This window comes from Phycodurus eques, chromosome 20 (genome assembly GCF_024500275.1).
Source record: "Phycodurus eques isolate BA_2022a chromosome 20, UOR_Pequ_1.1, whole genome shotgun sequence".
In the NCBI taxonomy this organism is placed as follows: domain Eukaryota; kingdom Metazoa; phylum Chordata; class Actinopteri; order Syngnathiformes; family Syngnathidae; genus Phycodurus; species Phycodurus eques.
The window spans coordinates 9,170,286-9,188,913 of NC_084544.1; the positions used below are offsets into that span (position 1 = coordinate 9,170,286).

Consider the following 18,628-nt stretch of genomic DNA (forward strand, 5'->3'; position numbering starts at 1 on the left):
AGTCATGGCTACACGTTAAAAGTTGAATCTGACACTCGGGGCGTTCTTTCGTCAGCCGTGCTTTATGACGGGAGATGTTCCTCGATGCCTCTCTCCATCAATCCTCGCTTTCACCCCCTCTTCCTTATGTACCTTTTTATGCTGGTGGGTGACTTTTGACGCAGCAGGGGCTCGGGAAAGCGATGCGATGACTTCTCGCCGTCCGCAGACTAATAAAACAAATGAGCCACTTCTTTCATTTGAGCTAAGCACCCATTGCCACGCTGCAGAAAGCGAAAGCAATTATGTCTCCCCTTGCTAGATGCAACGGCCGGGTAACTTTCTTGAGTAGTTCTCCCGCTTCTGCACGCTGTCCACCTGACTACTAACCACTGGCTAAACAAGTCTTTACCCAATGTAAACTCATGCAGACCAGTGACTCGCCCGCCATCTCGGATGTGGTCCTGTCCTCATAAAAGCGGCGCGCTGAGAGCAGTGTTTACAGATACGCTGCAGCGGCTCGCCTCTGATGTGCCTTACGATAGAAAGAGAAGAGAGGGAGAGAGATGGGAGCAGAGAGGCATGGAGACGCCAGGGGTTACATGATTGCAGGACAAACTCATAAAAGTTCCATTAACCCACGAGAAGTTAAAGCGGCCCTGTTTTCATCCAGCAGACAGCCGTCACAAACAAAGCATCCCCATAAAGTGTATCCTCCTTCCTTTCCTCTTGATCTGTGGAGCACCCGCGACGTGCATCTTGTTTTCCGTCGTTCTCGTCCCAACATTATTTACATCAATGTATTATTTTTATATTGCTACGTTAATTAGCCACGTACAAACATTGTATCTCCTCCTGAAGGTTTTAACGACACTCCTCCTCAGTAATCCTCCGATGACCAAAACAGGACTCCCTCGTTTACACGCCCGCCCACTCCGAATCTGGCTTCCTTGCCCGTGAGTCACGACCTGAAGACGCCACGGGTCTACTACATACTGTACGTCAGCGTCTGCTTGTCTATCTTATTAAACTCGCCATCCAGTCACAACTGCTGCATAATAATGTCATGTAAATTCATCACGCTGAATTTTGATGGCCTTCAAGTGGTAATCACATACTTTCTGTTTGCAAGAGGAACTGCATATCTTTTAATGGAGTTCCAAAATTGTCAGGATTCTCCTGGTGAATGGTGGTTAATATTTGATTCACCATCCACGGTTCAATGCTACGCTACATTGCTCACAAGTTCAAGTGTGAGATAAAGTCAGCCAAATATTACAAATGCTACAAGTGCAGTTCGACACCACTGCACACTACAATCAGAATCATCAATTTATGAAATTCATTTCTCGCTGAAAAAAGAGCATTAGTGCAATGTCTAGGCGGAATTTCGAGAAGCAGTGAAAGTGTCTGCTGTTTGAAATTCCTAACATTGAACATGACGTATTTTCCAAATTTGAAGTCATCAGCAATTATGTGGGTGCTAAAGTGTTGGGGTTTATATTTGGGGGTCTTTGCAGTACAGATAGGAAATATAAATTAGCAACGAGCATTGACTCTTTGTGATAGTGTAAGAAGTGACGTACATTACTACTTTTTAAATGACACTTATTCCTGTAAAAAAAAAAATCATCCACTGAAGCAATTTATATGATTGTTGGACAATATCCGTTTCTTCGTGCACATCTTTAAATGGAGTTTACAGCCAACCCTTGTCAAGAATGCAACATCAATTTTGAAGATGTAGACTTACTAATTCAACTGAAACTATTGCTATTTGTCTTAAAACATGCCAGGATTAGTCTTTTATGACTGTTTGTCCCCCAAAAGGAAGGCAAGTCTCCAACAGCATGACTGTGTAAACAGAATCATGTCCCGACATCATAGGACACACGTACACAGACACGCACGCACACACACACTTGACCCCACCTCCACCTTGTCAATCACCTCAGTTTTATGGCTTGAGGGAGGTCTGCTCCCAGCCAACGAGTGTGAGTGTTCTTTCAAATCATCCATTAGGCCACTAAGCACAGGCTCTTCGTTCCTCTTCTGATGCCCTCGCTATCTGGTACCACTATCTCCCCTGCTCTGTTTCCCATGGTGTAACCTTACCTCCCTAATTTAACATGCTCCACTCCAAATCGCACTGTACTTTCTCTATGCTGCGTTCTATGTACAGTGGTACCTCAAAGGTGACACTGGTGGCTTACTGTGCAAATGGGAGTATGCTTCATGTAACTGCTGATGTATTTTGTTCTTCTCTTTTCACATATTTCTTTTAGCATCCCGGTTGTAGCGAAAGAGCACAGTTAACACTGAGCCGAGTGGTTGGAAAGCCAATGTTTTTGTGGAATCTTCAGTGGTGAGCCATCTGCACTGGCCAAACCATTATCAGAAGCACTGATCTACATTTAGAACCTAAGCTATAATATTTGTTCCATTTTTCTAAGAGTCTATTGTCTTTATTTTGTTTCGCCCCACTGCTACCGTACTGTTGGTGGATGTTAGATTTTTTTTCATGTCATCTAATCTGGCCAGGATCTTCACAATTAGTAGTGCTGGCCCATTTAACTTCAATTCTATTAGTATCGGGACCGGTTCTTGAACCAAGCAGATTACAAATTCATCCTCACAGGGCCAGAGCGCTGGCCCACAAATTACGTCAGCATTTTTCCATCCTCTGATTGGTTGGTCGGAGCAAGCCCCGTCCAACTAGCAAAACACATCTGTCGCCATCTGCGCACATGAATACATTTAATGATCATCATTTCTTTTGACGATGATGTATTTTATTAACATTTGTTATGTTTTTGTCGTGTTATATTAGCTATTCATTCATTTTGAACTGCGCCAGATGATTTTCATGGCACAGTTGTGTGCTGTTACATTGCGTTTTTGTTAAGTTTTGACGTGGTGGTGGTGGTGGTGGTTTAAAGAGTTGGATTAAGTCGGGTAAATCCCCATTGAAGGCCCAGGTGTCAAATGCACGGCCCGCCACTGGTAATCTGAGAGATATTATTTTTATACATTACAAATTGTACAACCTCAGGGGCTTCCACTGAGTCTCCATCACTAACCTTAGGCAAACATTTGCGTCACTGTTACACATTCCTGTAATTTCGACAGTTATTTACCACACACCATACAATAAAATACTTAAAAGAGATTCTACTGTAATTAACCCGTTTCCACTGCATCATGGGATTTTGGTTGATGTCGCACAGGAGAGCTACTGTGTTATGCAGCAGAATTGCGAAGCCGTGTGGCTCCCGGCATGCATTGCGCCATGAAATGTTGAACAGTTGCTGTAATCACGATGTTAATGCTTAATGTTCATGAACGATAAGGATTAACATAAAATGTATTATACGTTTTACGTTACCCGTAGTTCGTTGAATGTGTGTCGATAAATACGATCATCTCATCCCTCTGATGCTATGGAGGCTCTCTATACAGATGATGGCTTGTGCTGGTGCAAGATGTCGCTACAAAAATGGCAGGAAAGGCTGCTTTAGAACAGCTGATCTTCATTTGGGTGTAATCGGAGGTACAGTAAATGGTGGCAGCTGTGTGCTGATTCCCGTTTAAAGAGTTTGAATAGAATTCTGAACACAGCCACATCCCCAGTTATGAGGGTGTGCACACTTGTGCAACCACGTTATCTCAGTTGTTTTGTATCAATTGAGTTGCAATGGTGGAAAATGATTCGAAATGATTCTTTTAGGCCTCTTTTTTCCTTTGTTTTATATATTTATAAACCTGGCATTTGAATGGGGGTCTGCAGACTTATATCCACTGTAGAGATGCTGTATGAAAAAATACACAATGGCTGAGCATATCTTCATCCACACTGATGGTTTGGTTTTTTTCCCCGTTGAATAAACCGAGGATGCCGATGTGAAGGTGGCCATTGCATCGTTTGATTTTCCGACAGTATACGCGGCCCTCAGCGGAAGACGTTCGGGCACGCCTGGTCTCGATCTTTATTATGAGTCTCACGAAGGTAGCGTGCACGTGGAGGCTTTTCATCCTCAGTTCAGACGATCCCATCAGCCACGAACGTTGGTCAGCAGCATTCAGAGGTCAGGAGGACAACTCGCCGCTTCCCCGTGCGGAATGCGGGGAGGGGGTGGGGAGATTAGGAGGTGTCATGGAGGCTGGAGGGGGAAGCCCAGACACACTCGTTCACCAGGATGGTATCAGGGGGTTTGCTGTGACAGTCAAGGTACGGGGGCTTAATGAGGATACATCACTGCGGCAGTGAGACGGCGCTCCGTGTTATGGGAACATCCAGTATAGCACACCGACAGTGGACGCATGAGTGCGTGCGTGCACCTGCATATGTAAGTGGACGGATATGGTTGACCGTGGACCCTCGTCACGGCCGTACTGATCTCTAGTCACGAAAGCTCGCCCCTTCCTGCGATTTACACCAACACGCTGCACTCACAGGAAAACACGTCCAGCGAGACTGTGGGAACTGGCTCCTTTTCGGACTCACGGAGGGGGGGAAAAACTGGAACAACTTTCCTGTGGCCTTCAGCCGCCACGGTTGCCAAACAGTAAACGCGGCCAGCGTGCTGTAAAATCAAATGAAGTGCGGAGAGAATTGAACGCATCCACAGAGTCGTCGACTGCCGAGTGGGTTGTAAAATGATAACACGGCGTCATAAAACAAAAGTGCTTATTAAATCATTTTGAAACAATATTGCTCTATGCAATGCACGCTGTGAGTAGCCCCGCAAAACAAAAAGGATCTCATGAGGACAGCAGCTGGACAATCAAAATAAATGTCATGCCTCGGACCGTCGACCGTAAACTCACTGTGTACACTCAGTGGTCACAAAATTAGGTAGACTTGCACACTCGATTGTAACAAGATCGAATATAAGACACAAAATGTTTAGCCCCTGTCACAGGTATTAATTGAACAATATGTTTATGAATGTGGTTGCAGTGGTATAGAACTACAAGGCATCATACTGAGAGGTGCTTGTAATATTTGGGGGACTTTATTCAGCTATGTAAAGAATTTGGTGGCTGGTGAGTATTGCGTACGGTGGAAAATAATATTTAAATAGATTCAAACTGTGAACCATGTTCAAAACAACAAAACCGCACCACATGGATTGGAATATTCATAATTATCCAGCCATCTTATGGGTTGAGGTGAGGTGGTTCATTTTGTGATACTTTATATATATATATATAATTTATATATAAAGCATAAGGACAAAGTGAGAGGTGCTTCATGAGCGCAAACCAGATTGTGGTGTTTGAAATAAAACAGTCTGATAAAGTGGTGCTACATAAAGATGTCGCAGGACAAGACTGCTTGGTTTGTATTTCCTCTCGATTTGTCTATTTTTCATTCAACATTCATTTTGTCATCCAGAAAAAAACCAACACGCAGTGTGCAGGAGAATGACAAGTTGCTGTTTTTTTTTTTTGAATGTTAATGCAAAAGTGCAAATTGAGGAGACCGCTGTAAATGTTCTTGCCCACCCGCAGAAAGGGTTAGAGACGAAAGCCGATGAAGGGCCCTCACACCTGTTTAAAAGGTCCAGGAGCGGACCAACGTTAATAAGCAGGGTAAAGGTATATCCTGTGACATAAATGTACTGTTTGTTTCATATCGCTCCATTCGCATCAGGTTATATTTCGTATGAATATCTTGTGGTGAATACTTTAGAACCTGTTGCATCTTAGTTATTGCGCTGAAGTGATAAGTGTATAGATGTACCTGGATTGTAAAACACCCCTGTCCAAGTGGTACTTTCCAGGTAAATTTGGCGCCAAATTCAGTTTAAAATCCGGGCTACCGCGCGCGGCGCCTTTCCTTAATTTGAGCGCGAATGTACGGTACCGTATTCGTCCCGTTAAATTGTTATGCAATGTGATGATTGTGTTAAAGAACCCACTCTTCAAAAGTAACATTTTGTGGCTAAAATGCGCACCTTACGTTTCTTGCCAACTGGACGACATTTTCTTTTCTTTTATCGTTTTCCTTCGTGTTGTATAGGCGTCCCCGGCGGTCGAATTGAGGTAAGGGCGTTATTTTGTGAGCTTGAGAAAATGTTTGTCCGTGCGTTCAAATAAAAGCGAGCCGCTTCAACGTTTTCAAACTTGCCAAAGTGTGCTCGGCTCGGCGTGGCGCCCAAAAGGCCTTCGACTTGAATGCGTATCTTGAAATTGCGAGTTTTTCACGTATTTGGTTTCCCGCCAATAATTCCCGTATTTCCTCGTTTGAAAGCATTTGCAAAATGTCCTTTTTAGCTTTTTAGCTTTTATTTTATTTATTTATTTATTTACCCCCCCCCCCCCCCCCCCGTTGTTGTTGTTTTTTGTCACATAAGCAGCCGGTCCGTTTTCTTCTCCTGGCTCCACCATAAATAATGTTGATAAAGACGCCGGTTCGAAAGACTTTGACGCGTTCTCGCCCTCCCCTCGGATTGATTTAACGTGACCCCCGCTTCCAAACGATATTGGAAGCCTATTTAAACAGATGACGGTCTAAATTGTCTCGCTTGTATGCGCATTAATCTCCCATTCATCATCATTATGGTGCGATTGGGTCGCGCGCGCCTCCGCCAGCCCTTTTGCGTTGGACAACAAGGGCCTGTAAATTAGGATGTAAGCCAATTTAAACAGCAGCAGCACATCCATTAGTGTGCGTGTGTGTGTGTGTGTGCGTGCGTGTGTGTGTGCGTGTGTGCGTGCGTGTGTGCGCTTTGGGACAGCTGCACTGCACCGCCCCATTCAAATGCTTTGTGCCAGATAGTGGAAGCAGGGGAGCCAGGAGCCAATTCTCCCTAATATAGGACCTTCTAGGCTGATGTGGTCTCATGTTGAATTGCGCATTTTCATATATATTTTTTTTATTCCATGCTTAAAAGGAATGATATTGTTGCATTTGGCCCATGCATTTTAAATGCATTTGTAATGTGCCCCCACTTTGAGGCTAATATATGTATCCTGACGCACCTGTCTGGAAGAATACACACTCTTATGCTTGTATTTAATTATTCTCTGTATACATTTAAAGTATTACCCGCCGCGTCCCTTCCCAGGATTAAAGAAAACAACCTGGATACTTTACATAAATCTGCCTGTGTGACCCGCACGGCTTAAACGCTGTATTATTCCAAACATATGCATTTTAATCAGAGCGGTCACACTTACAAGAACTGCAGTTAATAAGGCCATCAATCAAGATGGAGGTGGGAGGGTGGTGGTGGTGGTGGTGGTTGGGGGTGTGGTTTTGGTGCTGGCTGCCCCACGCATGGGTGCAGATGCACAACTATCTGATTTGGACGCACCGGGAGAACGAAAATCCGCAGACGTTTTAGTGCGAGCTGTAATTTGTGTGTATCGAGGATGGATGATGTAGCAGTGATGAATATTTAAAAATATTTGACCTTACTAGCCATATACAGTATGCTCGCTGACCACATCATAGGCAACATTCTAACTTTGCAAAGACAAAAGTGCTCTTTTTTTTCTCCTCTTGTCAAATAATTTCTCCTCTTGTTAAATAAACACCTCTTGTCAGAGAGGTGTTTATTTAACATGGTTCATTATTGTGCATGCATGGTTGTTTGCAGGAGCTGTATCATACTTTTTTTCAATATTTCGAATATTCAGCTTTTTTGTGTGTAGCCTTTATGTGAAGAAACGAGATGCTTGTAACTGTAAAATACTGCATAAAATGACATGGCGGCGGGCGGTGCCTGCCACGTTGAAATCCTGCTGCATAAAATAAAAATAAAATGGTCAAAATCAAAAGATGACATTATCCGGGTACATGGGTGGTTCTAAAACTCATAAACGGTTGTTCATGAGCCCCTCGTGTAGGTAATAGGAAAAAGATTACAATGAATGCCTCTCAAATGATGCAATGCAACACTACGCCACTAAAACGACCACCACAATACACGTTGTGAATTTCATCAAAATGAAATATTGTCTTGTATTTGATATCCTCAAATTGGGCTGCATAATAAAGTGCCCGTCAGTTTTCAAGACGTTAAACTGTGGTTTCAAATGTGATTGCAACAATTATTATTTTTTTTTTATAAATACAATCAGTTCATGTTAATTTGCCTACTTAAGCTGCAGCTGATTGGTGCGTCATCGATCTCTTTGCACCTCCGATATTTCGCTGTCGTCTCTGTTAAGCGTCTGCAAGAGGAAACCGTGAAGGAGCCCTGGGACCACTTAAGTGGCATGGTCAATGCAGCGGCCCCGTCACGTGATACGAGGCCGAATTCTTCTCTTTTGCGGCATCGACCACTTGAGAGGAAAATGAATGTTATTGGAAGGAGCGCGAGGGAGCCCTAATAAAGGCGCCACCAATGTTGTTAAACCCAAAGAAAATGCAATGTAACGATGGTAAATTAATCAACGAAAACTCGTCTGCTCCACTTTTATAGTTTATTGCAAATAAGACATTGAGATATAGTCTCGTTCCTATAACAGAAAATCATTGAGATGGACAATACAGACACTCAACTGCAGCAATTATCATCAAAAGATAGTCAGAATGGTGTGCTAGCTTTTATAAAGTAAAGGGAGAGAACTCTAGATATTGAACCTTTTTTTTTTTTTTTTTTTCTCTCTCTCTCTCTCTCTCCCCCCCCCCCCCCAGATATTTGATTGTCCAACACTCTCCATCTTGTCTTGGTCCTCCTTTGTAATCCGCTCCCCCGGCGCCTTGTTACCTTTCCCAGCCCCTTCCCGGTATTATCATTAATTCAGCGGCTCCTACATATACATCAGGCTGTAATTTCACGTGCACAAGGCGGAGGTCCGCCTCTAATGAGACAAAACAAATCCCCCTTGTTAGAAGGAGACTCTGGAAGCATCATTGTAACAATATACGTAGGTGAGGTTGGACCTGGAAAAACAGTAACCTTTGAAAAATAATGGGGGTGGAAATGTGTCAGTAGCTACTTTTTTTTTTTGGTCCTGAATTGTCATTTTCTTTTATTTTAAATGTGCTTTATAATTGGCAGCACGTTCTTTTCTTCTTCTTTTTTTTTCTTTTGTGTGTGTGCGTGTGTGGGCGCGCGCGCTATGGTCTGGTGCCAACTTAAAGACTGTTGGCATTAGGTTAAATATGAGCGTGAAGCATATATGCTGTACAACAGTTTGGGTTTTATCTGGTTAGGGGCACCTCCTCCCGCTGGTCCACGGTCACGGGTGAAGCTTTGCTCAACACGGAAGGCGTAAAAGTGACAAAAGCATCAGTCCTGCTAGTTGGGGAGCAGGTGAAGTCCGAGGCCGGGGACCTGGACGGGGCCGAGTGACAGGCCAGACAAGTGCACGGGCTTCCCCCGGGACCGAGCCCGTGGGCCGGACTCTGGTACAAGGGCGGGTGTCTGAAGGCGCACAGGAGTTCCGGCCTCTGGTAGTGGTGGGACAGCATGCGGAAACTGTCCAAGGAGCGCAGGGGGGTGGGAAAAGGAGAGGCGGGGGCCGCAGCGGAGCCGGCTCCCGCCCCCAGGTGCGAGTAGTAGGGCAGCGGCAAGTGGGACGGGAAGGGGTAGGGCAGGCCCCCCGCGGCCGCCGCGTGGCTCATCATGTAGGTGTAGAAGGCCGGGTCGGCAGGGTGAGGCCACGTCATTGCCAGACGTTGACGTTTGTCCTTCATTCTGCGGTTCTGGAACCACACCTGGAGACGCACCGGCTCAAATATTAACCACAATCCCAACTCGAGCATAGACCACAACAACACGCTTGAAGAGGCTTTGTACATATTTCACATGAGCAATTGTAGGCCTCTGAGCAGACACTTTGTTTTCCCCCAACGAATTTGCTTCACCTTTCGAGTATACATTTTTTTTTTTTTTTTTTCCTTCTCTCCCCCCCCCCCCCCCCCCCCCCCCCCCTCAACATACTACTGACTATGTGGTCAATGCTTCCGTTATTGGCGGACTTCTTCCGTCCATCATACCTTAATGGTAGTTTCTGGCAGATTCAACGCGGCTGCCAGCTCGCACCTCCTCGGCCTGGACACGTAGTTCTCCCGGTAAAATTCCTTCTCCAGCCGCGCGATCTGCTCCCGGGTGAAGGCTGTGCGGTACCGGCGAATCTGATCCGCCGAGTAGGACAGAGAGTTCTGACCTGGCACCGGCTTACCCAGGTCAGAACCAGAATCGCTCGGCAGACCAGGCGAATCCACATTTCGACCTATAATAAAATGTCAATTGTCACGTGTGTTGGGAAAAAACTGACCAAAAGCATGCTTTCTACTGAATTTAATAATGCTTATGTATAGTTCAGTGTCAATTTTAATGTTAAGTCTGCATCAAAGACTTATAAAAAAAAAAAAAAAAAAGCAAAAATGTAAACCAGCATCAATGTTTTAGAAATGGGTTTTATAGGATGCCAAAGATTTTCATGTGAATCAGTTATCAGTATATTATTACTACCTTAGTTGTTAGTGTTTGGTAAACATCTGCTGAAGCTTTCACCATTACGCTTATTTTTAAATTTTGTTCTAAATCCCCAATTAAACTGTATTTTCTCTGCGTTCTCATGCACAGGTGCAGCGAGCGTACATTGCTGCGACAGCAACTCAAGCTTTCATTGCACTTAATGCGTTTCTACGTTTTGTTTCATGGCAAAGTTGCATCGTGAGCTCGTCTCAATCACTCTGCTCTATTTCCCCAGTTTTGCAAATTGTTGCATCCCTACCTTTAGCTGAGGGGTAGTCCATGCTTTCAGGCGTGCAGCTCACGTCGATTTCCTCGTAGAAGTCCGACTCCGTGTCCGAGCTGCTGCCGTCTTTATTATCGTGGGGGCCGTCGCTCCGGTGCCCGTCTCCCATCTCCGCGCACAGATTCCTGCGGGCGATCTCCTCCATCACCGCCTCCGTCCTCGCGAAGGGACTCGGGCGGCTTCTGCGGTCCGGCTTCCCGTGCGAACCTCTACCGGGGCTCCCATCCGCCAAAGCCGCGGTGCTCTTAGCGCGTCTGAGCCTCCTGGGCCAGCATCTCCTCGCGGCTCTCCATCCCTTGCGCAACGTCGCGAGCGGAGTGCAAGCCCTCCACAGAGGTGGTGATGTTTTTAGGGCGTGTGGGGCGAGAGTGTGATGGCCGTCGCGGTGGCGTGTTGTGCATGTGCCGAGTCTGGAAGAAGAGGAGGAGGAGGAGGAGGAGGAGGAGAGGTTGCTAGTAAAAGGGGATGCAATCCGGTCTGACCCTGGGAGAAAAGTGTGGAGAAGGAGCTCTGGGAGGGATCACCAGTTACCTCGCCCCCTCTGCCCCCCAGCTGTCAGTCTTAATAGGCCAGTCTATAGGATGCCTCGGTGACGTCACGTATCGATTGTACATTTAAACGAAAGGCGCAATGGAGATGCGCTTCGTTGTCTCAGTTCATGAAGTGACGAAATACTTGGATACGTACTTTATTTGATTTGTCGGGCATCTTGTGGATATTTTCACTTCTCTACTTTTACTCCCCATTTGAAAAGCTAGAGCTGTACTTTTTTGCTGTATTCTTTTTTCAGTTATCGTTAATTTAGCTTTTTTTTTTTTTTTATGTCACAAAGCAGTATAGGAACACGCTCTGAACAAGTCCCTTGAATTAATTTATTTGAAGATGTGCAACAGATGTACAGCACATAAATAAAATGTGGTAAACAAACATGGATTATTGAAAAGATTTTCACCACATTTTAATCATGTGCAACAGATTTACGTGATCAAATTAAGTACTTTTTTTCAGTATGGTTTTAGGTTCCCCCCCTTTATTAGGTTACAACTCACGAGTGAAACCATTTTATGCAGAGAGTTAACTCTAAGCAACAAATGCACAGTATCAGGAGTCCCTTGTTGCTGTTTGTGTTCAATGATGCAAAGCGACTCCCCTCTCAACTAAACCCAAACGCAGCACATCCCTCTCATGTCGTTTGCCATTTTAAGTGGAGTCAAGTAAAGTCCTTAAAGGTCAAGTCTCGGGGTCAGTTTAGATAAGAGACCCTTTGACATTGAAGTCTTTAAATGTTAAGAGCCTGGGCAGGAAATACCCCAATAGAAAAATAGGCTCCTCTTTAAGTTTTAAGTTTGCTGCCATTGTTTAACCTTGCAAATGAAAGGCAGTCACTTTAAGTATTGACACAGATGAAAACACAAGACGGTTTAAATTCTTATATGGACAGATTGATGCCTGCAGGCAGAATGGTGCGTGTTTTTGTGCGGTGTTTGCTAATATAGACCAAAAGAGAGAAATTATTCAGTCAGATAGGTTGTATCTTTGACATTGAAGTAGAGCGAGATGAAGTAGATTGTTAAAGCTAAGGTGCACACGCTGTGCACCTGCTGCTTGTGTGTGTTAATTGCATGTGGTAATCACAGAGCAATTGGACATGGCAACAGCTATTGTAATCTTGATGTGGATATCATTGAGATTTAATGGCATTACGGTAAGGTATCTTCTATTTCAATTTGTCATTCAAACGTGCACGCTGATTCTGTGGCAATGTAGCTTGAGCCACTTTCCCCATCACGTCCGGAAACGGCCAAATTTTTAGCTCGGTCCTCTGCGGCCGCGGGGCACGGTGGGGTTTGCGTGGCGCGGTTGTGTCCAGGGAGGAAGACGGGAGAGGGAAGCTTCGAACTGCAGCAGCCTCTGCTGTCCTTGTACGCCCTCGCCCGTCTGATGGAGGTAAAGCCCCTCGTGGTGCCCTCCCCTCCCCCAGACGCGCAGCCTGCCTGCTGGCTGAGAAGTGAGGGGGAAATTCCTTTGGTTTTCTCCCCCAACTTTCATCCGGCCTGTAAAGGATTGAGGGGGGGGGGGGGCAAACAAAAAAACAGGACCTGTTGCTTTCTGTTATCGTCTGCCTGCACTGTTTGGCAATAACGGCCAGTTTTTATACGAACATTTTTTAGGTTATTTTTTTTAAATATGATGGTAAATGGAGCACAGCTTGTTCTTCACCGGTCACATTAGGTACACCTGCAGATTTCATAGAACAATGGCTCGCAAACTTTTTTACACCTAAAAAAAACAAAACTCGTCTCTTCAAGTACCAGTCGACCAACGTTAATATACAGTAATATAGTTGGTCTAAGTGTTCACCCCCCCCCCCAAAAAAAAACAAGCCAAGGCAATTTTTGATTGTAAGTCACTAACATTTAGTTTGAACATCAACATTGCACTTAAGTATGGGAGAATATTACATTGTACATGATTGTATTGCACATAAGTCCAAATGTTTGTTTGTAAAAGATTAAATGCAAATGTGTTGCACTTAAAAGTTAAATACAACTGAACTGTACTTTAACACACACATACTACTATTTGTTTAAGCCACATATTAAAACATTTAATTGATTCTCCTGTGTGCCACTATAGTGGTACTTGTACCACACTTTAAGAACCACTGCAATAGTGTGTATTGACCCAAAAAAAAAAAATCTGACAATGCTCGGTTTGGATTTACACTTTCAGGAATTTAATATTTGATGGTCTTTTTCACTTGAATTTGGAGTGAACCTTTTTATATTTTCCCACTCTTGTGTAACTCACAACTAAAACACAAACTAGACCATTCTGTGATGCTGTTGTTCTCAACCAGGCCAAACTGCAACTGGAAAAATAAACTATTGCTATAAAGTCATAACAGTGTCAACATGAGATTTGTCATTGGTAAAGGTTTTTTTTTTTTTTTTTTTTTAATGACCGCTCCTACTTAAGGCTCTCATTCTGTCATTGATGCGTTTTTTTGTTTTGTTTTGTTTTTAATTCTAGTGTTCGCTATAGCAGCAAAATACGTAGTCAGGGTTGCCTTCTTTTTTTTTTTTTTTTTTTAAACAAATGAACATCCAATCCATCACCACGATTTGCATGTTTGCTGTGCGCGCTTATGAGACAGACACAGGTTGCTTAACAAGCACCGAGGTGAAGGATGTTGTCTATCGGCTGCTCAAATACCTCCAAGTTCCCTCGTATGCATTGCAAAGGTTGTTTTGTGCTACTTGATGTTATGCAACTGGTCTTGGCCAGGGGCAGATGGGATCTTGTGATCCTTCGCAGATAACACTCGAGTGCTTTGCGCAACCGTCATGACCTTGGTTGCTTTACAGTAGGGTCACTTATATTGTGTGTATTTTAGATAGTGGAGGACAGCGGAAGAGACTTTGCCGACCGTGTGGGGCTTTTAAGGGATGAGGAAATACTCGCATCTAACCTTTTTGTTGTAGTCCAAAAAGCAAAAGTAGCGAAGTACCTTTTCTTCGTTTGTGGTGTCTGTAAAGTTGTTGTTTATTTTATTTTTTGGGGGGGGGGCGTATTAGTCCCTATTTTAAAACAATTATGAACTATAGCCCTTTTACACTTTCATTTGTCAAATTAGGTTTATTTTTCAATGTATATGCTGATGATGACACGATGTTAAAAAAAAAAAAAAAAAAGACTTAGAGAGAGAGGTTGAGATTTTTCTTAGTTTGAGTTATTGGGGGTTTTATTAGGCGGGGGGAAAAGGTGACTAGCGACGTGGAGGAATGTGAAGCAAGGGAGCATTAACAACCACTGCAATGGTTTTGGAGAAGCAAGATATTCCCCGTCCTTGGTAGTATGTCGGCGACAACAATGATTCGTAGCGACTTTGCTAGGGGAAGCTCAAGGTTCGGGTGGGGGGGGGGGGGGTTAATACACCCCTCACTTTTATGAGGCAGCCCAACTTGAACTTGACCATGGAGCCTGCGCAGTATGCGTGTAATTCACTCCACGGAATATAACAGTGTGTGTGCGTGTATGTGTGTGTGTGTGTGAACGCCATTGCGCACGTGTTTGGGTGCATTGCGTGTTTTGGGAGCTGCATGACACAGACGAGCTTCTGAACGTGGATGGAAGAAACAAAAACGTGTTGCCCCCTCCCGTCTCTTTCTCGCTCTCGCTTTAGTTTGGCCTTGAAACGTGATGACGCACGCAGATTTAACTCTCTGACCTTGAAGGCGAACCCGTCCCGATGGCAACCTTCTGTCTGCGCCCAGCTCGGTACTGTAAAGCGACGAGACCCCAACATTTTGCACGCATTTGAAAGGGTCACGGTGGCGTCAAGTGGGCCATCAGTTGTGCAGGAGCAGAAGAACACCAGGTGCAAAGCTCCAACATTTCGCATCGTCTTCTTTCGAGCGGCGTCGTTTGAGAAAGCTGATATTTACAAGTCCGTGTGTTTCTCATTTTCGAGCCTTTTCGGCCTAACCTCCCATCTCAGGCCCATACTGTAACCCCGATTCTTTTTTTATTTTCTTTTATTTTCTTCCCCCCGAAAACAGCAGTTTTTTATTTTTTTTTTTTTTTTTTTTTTACAAACAATAATATAACAAACCTTCAGTCTTCGGTTTCTGAGATTTTATCAGTCTGGCTAAATTTACATTCGTTTCCTGCATTGAAGACAGGCCTAATAGGACACAATGCGCTTGACAATAACATTTCCAAAGAGTCCTGACATCCTAACGGTAAAAAAAATACAAATAAAATACAAACTTGAATCAAGAAAAGTGTGCTTGTGGTGCACACGAATGACACACACGCCTCTTTTTATGAAAACATTTGAACCTAAAAGCAAACAGTCGAGCATGAAAATCCCGAGATATCAGAAAATGCAAATGCAATATTGTTTTCTCTCTCTAAATGACCATTTAGGCCTGGCCGCTGCTCGGTATTTTCCTTTATTTCCTTTTCGATTTACTGCGGCAAGATACGGAAAAGGAGGGACTGAAGGCATATCTTACACGTCGCCTCGATGAGTTTTTATTTTTCTCCGACTCCTCGAGCCGTAACGAAATATAAACTAGTCTCATCCGAGTTCACCATCTAAGCTTATCCCTTTTATCGTGGCCTATTTTAGCTTTGGTTGCTCTGCTGTATGAGATGATTATTATTATTATTAGATAGTACATCTCGTAATATGAATACACTATTATGGTCATACATTTAAAGCTAGACAAGAGCTCTATATCATTTATTTCAAATAAGTGAACGTATTTTGAGTATTTTAAATGTAATATGCAATTTAAACAAATAATAATAATTTCTTGCACGTCGGTGTCCATATCTGGATGGATTTTGGCCTCATGGGTGTATTTTAGATCGTTGGATTTTGAGCTCATTTGATTTGAAATGGAGATCAAATGTTAGCAGCGCATTTTGAGTGTGTTGTGTTATTTTTAGCGTGCAACTCAAAGAAAGACCGAAGTATGGCCCTGCATGCATCGTTCGTCACTTTGACCACGCACAAAAAAACAAACCCCACATTTGATGATTTTAACATTTACTGTCCACTCAATAGATGCCATCCACATTTTGCCTTCCTTGTATTATGACGTTCTGCTCTCAACGACAGCGTTGACCTACATTCTCCACGCATTAAGGCCCGTGAAATGACTTTTTTCTGCTTTTTCTTTGCCTCGTGGCCCTTTCTGCGTCACATGCGTGCGGGGCCCATAGTCGCTGTGTTATATAGTGGCGCCTGAGAATGTAACGGTTCTCAATGCCTTTGATCGATCTATCAGTTTCTTGGGTGCGAGTCAGCGGTGATTTCGGGTGCTTGTATTTGACGGGACTGCGCGTGCGCGCGGGCCCGGCTGCAAACGTGTGCTCGTCGCGAAGATGTCTTGCGTCCGGACCGGCCACGTGTGCGTACGCGCGCCCTTCACGGCCGCCTCGCCGGCGACGCCTTGTTGTAACTGGCTCGAACCGAAGCCTTTGAAATCAAAGTGGCAAAATCCGAATGCGCCTGTGTACTTCCTAACCCTCCGCTGATAATTTTTGGATTAAATGTCTTCTTCGTTTCCCGGTCAAGACCCGTCCGGACTGCTCAGATCGTAGCTTTATTCACAAATATCCATTTCTGATGATCTTCCAATCCCACTATATGGCAATACGTGGGATTAATTCCAAGGGACAATATCGTTCATCAGCTGTGCACATTACGTAATTGTGTACAGTATGTGACGGATATTTCACTTGCGCAATTGCAGGCACGTGGTAAATTGCTTTAAAATGCCGAAACAGAAATGCTGATGGCAATTTTCTATCCTGCACATATTGCCAACTTTTTACATCTAACAATCACTAGTCTGCCTTTCCTGTAGAATTCTAACATTAAACATCAGATCGGTTCGAGTGTGTCGTATGAAATGAGACAATAACACATTGACCTAAAGCAAAAAAAATAAAAATAACATTCCGTTTGGATGTATTCAACTCTTCCAGAGACGACTGCACACGATTTAAATTCATATGAAGCTAAACTAAGTGTAACTTGAATATGCAGTTGTAGTTTTTCAAAGGGGCAAAGGCACATTCATCATAACTTTCAAAGTAAGAACAAATTCATTTGTGTGGCTAAGGCGATTGAATCATATTTCCAGGGTGGTACGCTGAAAAACGTTTCTAATTTTGATTTGTACACTGGTTAGGATGTGGTAGTTTATTTTTTATTTTATTTTGTTTTTCCTCTTGCTAGTGCAAAAAGTACATATTTTTCGTATATTCACGTAGTAACCTGTACTTGGACCTCCGTGTACTTGCTGGTCGTTCAGAAAGTCCAGTATTTAACCTGAAAAGTTCAATTTCCAAAATCTTAGGTTAGAGTTAAAACGTCAGAAGCAACAGACAAAGCGCCATTGGTCGTAAACACCCCCCCCCCCCCCCCCCCCCCGAGACGCACACACTCTCTTCCCTTCTTCCCAGAGTTTCCACCATCGTCACGCATATTTGGTCCAAAGCACCCCAAAAACATCTCCAAATAATACAAGCAAATTTCTTCAAATCCAACCTCCGGTATGGAAAAGTGCACTTGGGCCAAGCGCCGTTGGGCGTGAAAACTGGTGGCGAAAACAAAATGATAGTAAAAGTTTATGTCCTCCAATAGCTTTCACTGGGACAGGAATTCTCACCCTTGTTCCGTTCTTTTGAGGCAGCTCAGACGCTCCCTTCAAAGCCTCAATGGCCCTCAGCCTGGACGGCAACTTTCAACTTGACCTTGGCCTCCAGCAGCGTCCTCCTCCCTCCCTCCCTTAATTAGCCCCAGTCACAATAGCCCCCCCCCCCCCCCCGAAAAGATAATAATCGTGCACAATTTTACATGTTGACGGGATCGCAAAGCTCGTTTAGTTTCCCCATCCATTCCGCAGACGTCCATGTTGAGGAAAATGCGCACCAAGCGACTTGACGCGTGTGTAAAAATGAGCAAATTTAACTAAAAGTTGAGCAAATCCTCTTTATAACGGCGGTGTTTGCTAATATGGTGAGACACGTTGCCACCCATTTTCACGTGCACGTGGGAGGAAAAATGCACGGCATGTGCGTAATTCATGGTGTCTCTCTACGAAGCTTTTTTTTTTCGTTGACTTGAAGCGACACGATTGAGGCAGATCTTGTTTTGAAGTATGTCGAGATGAAAAAGGAGGATCGTAGGCTTTGTTCATTGGAGTTGCGCATGCATGTGATAAATATGCATGGCATCCGTTTGTGTGCGAGAATGTGTGCGTAATGCCGCACGCAGGTTAGCTCGCAATATCGCCTTTTGAATTGACTTATTACTGCGCAAAGCAGGCTTTGTTAGGAATATATGATTTAAAAAAAAATAATAATAATAAATAAAAAAACAACAACAAAACAGTTGTCGTAA

General features: G+C 44.0%; 1 protein-coding gene across 1 annotated transcript; it reads right to left on the bottom strand.

Moving 5' to 3' along the window:
• Positions 1-8,723: 8,723 nt before the first annotated feature.
• On the bottom strand, positions 8,724-11,055 carry evx1 (even-skipped homeobox 1). Its single transcript, XM_061665077.1, has 3 exons — positions 10,681-11,055; positions 9,938-10,173; positions 8,724-9,655 (listed from the first exon to the last, which is right to left on the bottom strand). The coding sequence occupies exons 1-3, from the start codon at positions 10,847-10,849 to the stop codon at positions 9,140-9,142; spliced, it is 921 nt and encodes a 306-aa protein (XP_061521061.1). The 5' UTR covers positions 10,850-11,055; the 3' UTR covers positions 8,724-9,139.
• Positions 11,056-18,628: the final 7,573 nt, after the last annotated feature.

What these genes read in the sequence shown, in the direction of transcription:
- evx1 (XM_061665077.1), bottom strand. Translation starts at nt 10,849, where the DNA reads ATGGAGGAGATCGCCCGCAGGAATCTGTGCGCGGAGATGGGAGACGGG. An exon ending in GGACTACCCCTCAGCTAAAG is followed by an intron (nt 10,174 to 10,680) that starts GTAGGGATGCAA and finishes ATTTTATTATAG; the next exon opens with GTCGAAATGTGGATTCGCCT. An exon ending in TGCCAGAAACTACCATTAAG is followed by an intron (nt 9,656 to 9,937) that starts GTATGATGGACG and finishes GTGCGTCTCCAG; the next exon opens with GTGTGGTTCCAGAACCGCAG.